This window comes from Schistocerca gregaria, chromosome 2 (genome assembly GCF_023897955.1).
Source record: "Schistocerca gregaria isolate iqSchGreg1 chromosome 2, iqSchGreg1.2, whole genome shotgun sequence".
Lineage (NCBI taxonomy): Eukaryota > Metazoa > Arthropoda > Insecta > Orthoptera > Acrididae > Schistocerca > Schistocerca gregaria.
This window is the reverse complement of record NC_064921.1, coordinates 402,968,661-402,981,003: the sequence shown is the minus strand read 5'-3', so window position 1 is coordinate 402,981,003 and position 12,343 is coordinate 402,968,661. Positions and strand designations below refer to the sequence as shown.

The following is a 12,343-nucleotide window of genomic DNA, read 5'->3' as shown; positions in this document are numbered from 1 at the left end:
ACTCTTTATACAGACTACTGTAATACAGGTTCCTTTTCGAAAAAGGGAACAGGGTTGGATTGGGGAGTATGGAGGGGTGGAAGAGTAGGGGAAAGACAGGTTATTCAGAACCTATCTATAGGAGACCTACCTTGTAAAAGGAGGGTGAGACCAAAGATAGGGGAGGGAGAGAACAAGAAGTAAAGATTGATAAGAATAATGCAAATGAAGTGTGATAAATTGAGAATAAAAAAGGTGCATCTTTAGGGGGGGAGATAGATGCTAACAAAAGATAAGTTCAGGAGGATAGTGGATGATGTTGGAGAGCAAATTCCCGTTTCTGGAGTTCAGGGAAACTGATGTTGGGAGGGAGGATTCAAATGAATGGTTTCATACAAGTATTCAGATCTCTTGAATCTAGTTGTAAAGCTGGCTCAGCAACAATGCACTATACAATCTTAAGGCAGACAGTTTGCTTCCATTCAACATTCTGTCAATTGGTGATGGTGAAGTAATTGAATCTTCGGAATATTTATTATTTCTCTATTTGTATGCTACCATCTGGTAGCTGTAATTTGCTATATGGGAAACTATGTAGTGTACTTGTATGAACTGGCAAACAATATGAGTAGGTCGGCTTGCCCATGTGGCATTTCTTTATTGTTATGCTTACTGGTATGTTATCTTCAATCTATTCTTTCTGACACAGTTGTATCATTTTTGGCTCTCTTCTTCCTCGTATATGGCAAGGTAGGTTGTCCTCGGCCAGAGAGACAAGTTAACGCCCCCCCCCCCCCCCCATTTTGTTTCCACTCAACAAATAACCTTTTTTAGAACTGAAGGCAGCAACCCCCCCCCCCCCCCCCCCCCCCCCCACACACACACACACACACGCACACATACACATTCCACAGAAGTTCCCTTTCTCTTTCAAAAAGTCTCTATCTCAGTAGCTACCCTTGAGTTTTAACATTTGAAGTAATTGCATGTTCTGAGTATTTATTATTCCTCCATTGTATTTGTGTCTTATATACATGCTACCATCTTGTAGGTGTATTTTTTTCACCCATATTTTAATTTAATCTGAAATTTTGATAATGTTAAACTACTGCTTATCACTATTACTCATTGAAATTCAATATCTATGCTTTTACTGTAGTATCCATAATGTGTAATCTACATTTAGTGAATAAAATCTGTACACTCTTGTAGGCAGCTGTGCACTAGATGCTTAATATCAAAGCTTCATATAAAAGCTGCTAATTACAATTTCTTATTGTCACAATATGTTACTAGAAAAACTTCTATAAGCTATGGACACACAAGTTCTAGACAATGCTACAAAACTGCATTGTGCCACTTGCAGTTAAATTCTGATGACAGATTTAACTAATATTTTTCACAATATTTACTCAAAGTGTAATTGTAACTACACTACTTCATAACAACTGTTAGTGCAGTGTTATCTACCTCATGAAAAAACACCTGTGCAATTTTTTGAGCTTACAAATCACATTACAGTACTGAAACTAAAGCTGCACTATGACGTAAACTTAATTTCATTCCTCATACTTGAAGTTTCTGGAAGGCCTTTGACTGTTTCATTCACAATTTAAATAATGGAACACTGTACCAGTTATGTATTTTTTCCTGCTTAGTGCACAACTTGTTTTGAGAATTTATTCTCATTGTCAAGTGCAAATATTTGAACAATGCAAAATAAGGGAAAGGTAATCACTCACTACAGCAGACTGATGTGTGTAGCACAGAAACACATAACAGGAAACATTAGTCACACTAGCTTTCAAGCTCTTGCTTTTATTCTAGTTTAAGTTCAAACCTTCCCATGTACAGACACCCAAAGGCACAGTCCTGTGGCCACAATGAGACTAATGCGAATAATGTTCCTGCTATGTGTTTCTACACTCAGAAAATCAGTCCACTATAGGTGACATGTTGCTATTCCCTCATTTTAAGTACTGTTCCATCCAGGAATTCCCTTTAGTCTTAAATATTCACTTAAGTATGTTGTATGATGTTTGCAAGTGTGTGTGTTCTGTCTCTCTTGTGCTGAAATCATCTTTTTGTGTTTATAAAGTACTGTATCTCCTCTATGGCACAGAAAACCACAGACACACAAACCCTCACTCACACTATGTCTGTGAAAATATGTTAATCACAAAGATCTTATCTGTTACAAAGACCTTATCTCCATCACCAAACAGTGTGTGTGTGTGTGTGTGTGTGTGTGTGTGTGTGTGTGTGTGTGTGTGTGTGTGTGTGTGTGGTTTTCTGCATAATGGGAGAGAAAAAGTATATTATAACCTCAAAAGGATGATTATAGAGCAAGAAAGGCAGAACAACACACATGTAAACATCACAATGTTTGCTTAAATGTATGCACTGGACAATGAACATTAATTCTCCAAACCTTTCTTGCTAAGCATAGAAAAATATGGAGCTGGTGCAGTGTTTAAACATATTTTTGAAAGCAACACTGATTTAATATGCAAGTCACTCAAGACTTTGTAATTCATCATAAGATAACCCAAATGCGGTGAAATAAAATAAAAATTAAGTGTGTTCAAAGAAAGCACTGAAGTCCATCTCCCACAGCTCATTCAATGTATTTGGGTAACTTACATTCAGTGAGACCAAGGCTTGACCTTCTGCTACAGGATAATATGAATTGTCCAATATTTACGCCAAATTATTACCTAAGTTTCCATAAAAGAAGACAAACTATATTCCAAAGATACATTCACATATATTTGCAATATTTCTGTATGTACCCCGACATTTAACACTTCTGCCTAGAGTCCTAGACGAAAACGAATAGTAAGGTACTCTTCCTTCAGTTCACTGTTTCTGTTTCAATACCTGCCTGCAGGCAGCAGCTCAGTCTACATGACTTTTTTCTACTGTGGCAAATATTTCCAGCTAATGTAACTATGTACATAAGTCAGATGATGTCTAGTGTTATAATGGTTATTATCTCTTCAGACTTGTATTTTTTGCCATGCAATATCTTTGGTGTGCATACAATACGTGTCACTAGGCACACACTTTTTTCTCCGTTGTTCTCAGTTCTGTGTTATCTTCGATATAAGAAATTCTGAATAAAACTTTTTGGTAATTACCTGTAATACCTGTTTTCAAACCATAGTCCCGACAGTTTTCAGGATCAGCAAGGGTGACAACTTTCAGTCAGACAAAAGCTTCAACTTGCAAGTCAAACAGCACATTAAGGGGGGGGGGGGGGGGGCAGAACAGAGAGAAAAGAAAAGAAAAGCAAGCTCGTTAACATGATGAATATGGTGCATATGACTGATGCACACAGAGTTCAACTGTATACGCTGTCATGAAATAATTGTAACATTTTGAGAATACATGTTGAAGCATGACTCATCAAAAATGACACATGGGGATACATATCTGGAGACCTAGCACTAACTGGTGAAGGCAAAATGCTTGCTGTTGCAGAAGGTGGATACAAAAAATGGCTAGGGAAAGGCAGAAAAGAAAAGGCAGACTTCAATCTAGCCATCAATCCCACGGAGCTGAAACAATTTAAGAACTGCACTCGTGTCAGATATGGCTTAAACTAGAATCAATCGATACATCCAAAGGATCTGCTCGCAAAGAAACACTGTTGAAGTGTCTCGAGCTCCACAAAATGAAATCTAGTGGTGCTGCAACACCACACTGAATTCTTCAATGCTGCGGACAAGTTATAAGCAATGCAAGTCAGCATAAACAGTGGTCTACTGTCAATAAGATTGTTCCACAGTCTTCCAAATAGCTACTAAGATTTTAGATGTGCTATTGAATCCCATAACAATCTACCAAATATCAAGACGTTAAAAGTATAAATCTTGGAAGAACTTAACACAAATTCTAGAATGCTGAAAAACACATCTTCGTGCTAATGGTAACTTGTTTTATATACGAGAAAATGGTCCAGCAGCAATATGGCAGCCAAGAGTTAAAAAAAAAATTGATATGCACATATCAAATGTTCAATTTAGCCACTTGAACTCATGAGACAGAGACAGAATGCTCAAAATAAATAACTGATTTACCTGAAATTGCTTGATTAGATGCACTATGTATCTTTAAGAAAAAAATCAAGTCCACTGCGTTCATCAAATGAGAAGAGAACATCTCAAGCTGGAATGATTTATTTATTTATTTATTTATTTTTTGTGAACATTACAGATGACCACACGCAGAAGGTGTCAAGTCTATTTCCCTCAAAACAGAAAGGAGAAGTGGTCGACAAACTTGTTGGATTCAAAACCCTAGTTAAAAATCAGACTGGTCATAAAATTAAGACCTATCACTAAATTTTATCCATAATGAGTGTTGTGGAACTCCATGACTGTCACTTTATGGGTGTCTTAAATATCATCCTCAGTTGTGACTGGTCGTGGATTTTGTACTAAATCCTATAAATCGTCTCAGTCACACAATGCTAAGGAGTACTGCAATGGAAGAATGGACTCCTTTCTCAGAATGGAAGAAATACAGTGATGTCTAACAGTTTCATACAGACTGCAGCAAAATTATGGCACTAAACAAAACCATTCATTGGTCAAAGCAGCTCGTTGTATGCTGCTTGAGTCAGAACTACCACGTCACTTTGGTGAAGCCATCAACACAACTAACTACACCCAAAATCGTTGCTTAACTTAAGGGCTGTCTAATGGAACTCCACATGAGAAGTGGCTGAAGAGGCAAACTGACAAATCTCATCGTTGTACATTTGATCAAAAGATTTCCATTCCGGATAAATAATCAAACAAAGTTAAGTTCAATCCTAAAGCCTATTATGTGCGGGTAACCAAGATAAAACAGGATTCAAGTGTTGAGATGCTTGGTTCTTTGATCATGACAGTTCTGAGCTCATGTGGACTTCTATGAAGAGGAAACAGGTCACCACCAAAGAGGTGGCATCGACACGAATTCTAGGGAAGGAAGATTTCACTGGTGATACGAACACTGAATCAGAGCTATTATCAGATGACAAATCATTCACTCCTGAAGAGTCAGACTGGCTTAATGGTTTGTAGCAGCTGTAGACTCATCAGATGTTTCAACTCAATATATATTAACTTCAGTGCAAATGCAGTAGAGGTCAATGTCAATTACGCATTATGTATATGATAAAATCAAGTCAGTAATGAAAAATTCTACCTTGCACATTGTATGCAAATCAACAAATGAAAGGGTAATTGACAGCAGGACTGTTTTGAAGAATAATTACTGACGGTTCTTTGTTGAGGAGAAAAGAAGAATAATAGCTTGAGGATTCAACACAAGGCCTGGAGTTGACTTTGTGGAGAGAATCACTTGGCCTACTCATGGCTATGTCAGTCAAATTTGACTTGCATCTCCCACACAACATTTCTGAAGGGTCAAATTTACACAGAAATATTCAACAGCCAGACTCTCTGGTCGACGAAGAAAGATAAGCATATAATCAAGGATGCCAGCGACATGCTCCAAACATTGAAATCCAGTGATGTGTAAACTTAGAAAAGCCATTTATGAGCAGCGCCAAGCCGCTCAGTGGTGGTACACTGAGTTGAAAGTATACCTAACATCAATTGGATTGTGATCCATAGATTCTAATCCCCGTGTCTTTGCAGACAGTATAGAAAAATGTCTAGTCTTCCTAACCAGTCATGTAGATGCATAATAATCACTTCAGGAGCCCCAGAAAGGACAAAACAGATCAAGGACGAGTTATCTAACAGATTTGATATCAAGAATCCTGGTGCCACAATATGTGAGCTGAGTTAGAGGTAAACTAATCTGTTGAAAAAATTACATTATGTTTGACAAATTGGTTATATTAGAGAAGTTTGACACCAATTTAGAATGTATGCTGCTAGCCAGTATGGACTTCACTAGCAAATGGGTTCAAGTTAGATGCAACAGCTATGTATACATACGATGACTGTTGTTATCAATGCAGAGCAATGGCTGGAGCATTGATGAACATTGCCATTGGTACTCGACCAGACATACAGTGTGCCGTTAGTAAGCTAAGACAGTACAGTAACAGCCACAAATTTGTTCACTGGAAAGTGGCTAAACAAATCAATAGATACCGCAAACGAGCAATAAACAACAAACTGACCTACATGAAGGATAAAGAAGGAATCTTCAGTGTCACAGATGCTGATTGGGGAAGTTCTGATGGTGACAGGAAATCATATAAAGGCTACAACTAAAACTTATATGTATCAGCAAGCTCATGGTGTTCACGCAGAGAAAGAGCTGTTGCTATCCATCAACTGAAGCCGAGTATATGAGTGTCACTGAAGCAACAAAGAAAGTGATTCCCCCATCAATATGCTGGGTTTAGAGCAACTGTTACACATCATCTTGTTCACTGACAATCAGACAGCTGGAAAATTAGAACGTAATTCAGTTTTTCACTCACAGGCAAAACACATTCATATAAAATATCATTTCATACATCAAGCTCTACATGAGAGCTCACTGAAACTGGAATATCAGCCGACAGAAGACGGCATATATACTAACAAAGGCTTTCCTGCACTGAATCGTGAGAAACTTGTTGAAAAATTTAGACTTCAATTCTAGAGCCATGAACTTAAGACTTTATTCTTAATTTAGAACACACTGTAAAAAATTGAGGTGTTTTGAGATTCAAATTTTACTGCCATGTAATACCTTAAATTTCTATAGATGTCGCCATGTGCATGTTTTCATATCAATTGTTAGTAGTTTCGGGTTACTCTCCATACAGTAAAACAGGGCTATAGTAGTTCAATAATTATGTCGTACAGTTATCAGAACCTGTCACTAAAGGTTTGTGACAAGGTTGCAGTATATCACCCATCTTGTTCAGTTTATATGTAGAAGCGGCTCTCCGAAATTGGAAGAACAGCTGCACAGGAATGGGAATCACTATCAACGATGTATAGATATTTTCATTAAGTTTTGCTGATGATCAAGCTATTATAGCGCAAGATGATTACGGCCTTGAGTTCATGATATGGCGATTATATCAGGAATACAACAGATGGGGACTACAAATGAGTCCAACAAAAACAAGAGTATCTGGTGGTGAATAGTGATGCTAAATTTGATGTACACATCAACGACAAAGCAGTTGTACGGCAAGTAGAGAAATTTAAATATCTCAGGGCACATATTGATAAAAATAGTTTGGGCCATACACAAATAATATATAGACTACAGAAAAGCAGAAAAGTGTTAGGGTGTATGAATTCTTTTTGGTGGGATAAGAATATTTCCAACAGCAATAACAAAAGAGTAGGTAAGATAATGGTTGCTATGCTATGGATGAGAACTATGGATCTTAAATGCGGATTTCAAAAGATGATTAATAGCTGTGGAAATGGATTATTTGCGTAGGAGTGCCAGAATATCAAGAATCGAAAGAAAAACTAATGATGAAGTAAGAGCTAGAATGAAGGCAAATGATACACTGATTGACAGAATTGAAAGAAAATCATTAAAATGGTACGGACATAAGATGAGAATGAACGTTCTTGGACACACCACATAAATGGAGTAATGGAACATGGCAGCATCGACAAAGAAGATGCGCTGGATAAAGAGGCTTTGCAGATGATAACAGGAATACAACAAGATGTTATTTATTTGTACTGATTAATCCTCTAATAATAATAATAATAATAATAATAACAATAATAGTAATAATAATAACACAGCAAACATTTCAAAAGCAATAAGTTTCTTGAGACCAAAATTTCACTGAGACTGTCAAAAGGAAGAGAGTTGTGAGGAATTGTTCTGCTAATTGCATCGATACCCATGGCTAATATAGTGGATAATCTGACTGTCCCATAAGAATGAGACTGAAGGACATACCTGAAACGTCCAAGTATACTACAGCATTACTCATGAAATCAATATTAATTCATTAAGAATATGATACTAAACCCCTCATAAATTGAAGGGCGAAGAGAAGCATAGCGATGTTACTTCTTGTTATTGCTATTTTTGGATTGAAACTATGTAAGATCAAATGTATAGCAGACACTGACTACGAAGAGAAACAGTAGAACCACAAACCGTTAGACTGACCAGGAAAAAAATAAATAAATAATAATCAGACCATCAAATTATTATTTTTCAAATGGCACAATATCTAAAGGAAACCACTGTACAAAAAATGCAGACTATTCCATAAAAGTTAATTATTGACAGTATTCACTATGTTTCAGTCTCCCTGTACTTTGGTGGAACAAGGATGCTCTGTGGTTTATTTACTGTTCAACTGAAGAATGTAGCCTTAAACGTGTCTGAGCCATGAGAGTCCTCTCCTTCTTATTCATTTATACAGTTTTACAACCAATAAGCAGAATACCAACAAGTGGCATAAGTAATCAAACATACATACCATCAAAGTCTACACCTATGGGCAAATTAGCTGGAATTGCAGCATACACAGACAATAATAATGCATAAATTAACCTACGCAGCAAAAGTACTACACAGGCACAAAATTTACAAATGAAACAACAAAATAAGTCTGATTTTGCCAATTTAAGAATCATGCATCCAAAAAATAGCTGAACCTCACATTTAAAACATGCTCTTACTTACTTCATCTTGGTCTAATACATGAGATCTGATGTTATATATGGGATAAACACCCATAGAAGGGACCCGAGCACCAGGTGAATGAGATCCCTTCACAGCAGCAATAAAAAAACAACCAAATACATTCCCATTACCACATTACCTTTAAGAACAGTATGCAACCATAACTTTTTAACCCAGAATAAAATGCAATGTACCAGAAGCAATGTTCCCTGAACTCAATGGCAGAAAGATAGCCATATAATTTTTGAGTTAAATGAACTATGTTACTACCAAATTATTAGAAAATTAAAATCTGGCAACATGAATCACTAAATTTGTGAATTATTCATTTTTGGCGTGTAAGGACTTTTTTGATTATTTATTGTTAGCAAATAAGCCAAAACATGATCACCTTACTTCAGGTTTTCATTTTTACCTTTTAATATTTAGATGTTCCAATTTGAAACAGCAACTTCATGTACTGCCATCAAATCATGCATATGGGCGGAATTATGATTAACTATGCTGTTTATAAGTCCACACTATGTTTTTACTGGACAAAAAATTAGTCAGCCTCAGGAAACGCCATGTTAATACTTTGTACATATTGACTCTATCTTTGACAATAGCCATTCATTCACAATTAGATTCTGCAGAGCAATAACATTGTTGGGATTGTTGCATACAATATTTCATCTGCCATTAGAAATCTCTCAGATATTTTCTATGGGATTAAGATTGCGTGATTTAGCAGGTCAGTCAAGGTGTCATAGGGTGTCTAAATGTTTGTCAAACCAGTAATGTATGCATTCTGAAAACTGTTGTTGCCATTTTGGAAGATGGGAGCATCCCCAACATGCTCATCAAGAAGATGGGCAACACTCAGTCACCACAAAAACACAGGAAGAGAATTAATGCTACCTGACCCATTGTTTAGCATATATATATATATATATATATATATATATATATATATATATATATATATATATATATATATATATATATATATATATATATATATATATATTTCTGGACTCTCTCTTCAAACCGAGGTTTTAAATTCACTTGCACAGCACTTACCGCATTATTTTTGCCTTGAAAATTACAGGGTGTGCATCTGTCAAAATATTAGCAGTTGTTGATAATGTGACCTGGCTGCATTCCCAGAAATTATTTGTATATTAAAAATCTGCCTCCTATAGGGAGAAGAGGCAGTTGTGATAATTAATGTACTGGGAGTAAGGTTCCAAATGTCTTCCCCAGCAACACACAGTGGCTAAAGAATACTAGCTCCAGCATTTCTACGGCAGACACTGACAGGAAATATTCTCAGTCCAAGTACAGCAGTTATTGGAGACTGGCTACGTTAGTGTGTTCCAAATAGGTGCCCACAATTCATGTACCTCGTGAAATGATTTCTTGAGTCCTGCTATGACTTTTTTCTGCTCTCTCAGATTATTTTTCATAGTGATGCCCTCATGACCTGCAAGGCCAAGAGATTCTTAGTACATGGGTAATATTTGAAGTATTGCAGAGCTGCACACAAACCAATTGCAAAGTGTGATTTGCCAGACCACCATGGAACGGACAGGCTCCTAAAGTATACTGGGGCCTTTGAGATGGAAGAAGCATCACTGGTGTAGTGGATTACACTTGTAATGTAGTCCACCCAGTTGGATTGTTGTTTTTGTGCTGAAACATGGCAATTAGTTACATGGATTGAAGTTTTCTCTGCTGATAATACACCATGGGTGTTTCCTTTAGTGGACTGCCATGTCTGTTAAATGGATTCGCATGTTTTACCTCATCAGACATTCAGAGCACTCCTCTTGAGGTTCAGGGGTTTTGTAAGGGAGATGTACTACCATCACACCTAACAGTGGTTGCTACAGTTGGCAGTACTAGAGAAGCAGTGTCATTGTGGATCCACCAATTCAGTTCTCTTAGTTCACTCAGCTCATACCCAGCCATCAGCCATCACTGACCGAGGCCCCTGAAAGGCTACACTTAGGTTGATGAACAACAGTGTTTGGTTCATTCTAGTGGATTAAGTTTACAAGTACAGTCTTGTGTATTCACAACACAACAGTAAGTTTACTACATTTTATTTAATTACATTAACTCCACTGCCATGTATGCAGTGTTGTTTTCACATGTGGTGGAGCTATAAAAATAATGGAAATTCCTTGATGGAACAATACACAAAATAAGGGAAAGGCAACCACTCACCTATATCAGATTGATGCATGGAGCACAGTAACACATAACACAAAACAGTATTCACACTAACTCTTTTTCCAGCAGTAGTAAACACATTCAAACCCACAAGCATACAGGCACCCAAAAGCAAACTCCTGTGGTTATGGCAATACTAATTATTGATACTCGATTACTAAAAGCAGTTGGCTGAGCTGATGGATGTGAGGAGGGGGGAGGGGGGGGAGGGGGGAGGGGGGGGGGGGTAGGAGGTAGGAAAGGACGCAAGGAGGGGTAGCAAGAAAAAGGCAGTTCAGATCTTTTCACGGCCACACAACAAGACAGAGAGGAAGGGAGGAGAGTGGCGGGAGAAGGCAGAGCATGGTCTGGGCGGAGAAAGAATGTAGAGAAAAGAGAAGGAGAAGGGCAAGGTGAGACAGTGTGAACAGGTCCAAGGAAGGTTTAGGCCAATGAGATTGTGAAAGCACAGGATGCATTGGGAGAGAGAATTCCGATCTGCATATTTCAGAGAACCTTGTGCTGGAAAGAATTATCCAAATGGCCCGCATAGTGAAGCAGCTGTTCTAGTCATTTGTGTTGTGGGATGCAGCGTTTTCAACAACTGGATGGTGAAGTATATGGTTTGCCACAGTTTGGCAAAGGTATTCATGCAAGTAGACAGTTGTTATGTGTTACTGTGCCTACACGGTATGTTACACAGTAATTACAATAAAGATGATATATAACATGGCTGCTTTGACATGTGGCCCTGCCTTTTACTTGGTAGGAAATGCCTGCAACTGGACTGTGATGGGAGGCAGTGGGTAAGGGTACGAGACAGGTCTTGAAACTGGGCCGACCACAAAGGAACAATCAGTTGTGTGTAGAATTTTGGGTAGGCCATGATACGAGGTAGTTGAAGCCCTGGTGGAGGATGTAGGTGAGCTTTTCAACATTAATGTGATACTGGACGATCAGAGGAGTGCTGGTCAGTGGCTGGTTAACAGGTTTACTGGTGTCAGAGGAGGAGATGGCAGTGGATACTCATTTATGGATAGGCTGGATAGGATATTGTTTCTCAGTAAAGGCCCTGGTAAGGTTACTGGTATATTTCAACTCCTCTTTCTTTTCACTGTAAATGGTGAGGCTGTAAGAAAGTTACTATTTGACAGCTGTCAAAGTGGAGGTATTGTTTGGTCGGTGTGCTTGATATGGAGCCATCTGAGAGCTGGAGATTGACATCTAGGAAGGAAACTGAATGAGTTATGGAGTAGATTTGAGAATTATTGTTGAGGTTATAAAGAAACAAACAAAGGTGGTCCTTGCTTTGAGCCCAGATCATGAAAATGTCATTAATGAATCCAAAACAGACAAGAGGTTTCACGTGTTGCCTGGATGGAAAGGTTTCCTCCAGATGGCCCATAAGTAAGTTACATATGGTGGTGCAATGTGAGCACCCATGGCAGTAATGTGGATTTGTTTGTAGATTCGGCCTTCAAAAATTAAATAGTTATAATTCAACATGTGACTGGCTAGGAGGATTACGAAAGAGGTG

The 12,343-nt window shown here is 37.9% G+C and overlaps 1 protein-coding gene across 7 annotated transcripts in view; it reads right to left on the bottom strand.

The window, feature by feature from the left end:
• Positions 1-12,343, bottom strand: part of LOC126322600 (GTPase-activating protein skywalker) — a 285,752-nt gene that overhangs the window by 28,095 nt on the left and 245,314 nt on the right. For 4 of the 7 annotated variants that reach the window (XM_049994490.1, XM_049994473.1, XM_049994482.1 and 1 more), the window contains exon 9: positions 8,611-8,697. The exons of the other annotated variants lie outside the window; for them this stretch is intronic. In XM_049994490.1, coding sequence (XP_049850447.1) covers positions 8,611-8,697 — 87 coding nt within the window. The remainder of the gene's footprint in view (positions 1-8,610; positions 8,698-12,343) is intronic. 7 annotated transcript variants of the gene reach the window in all.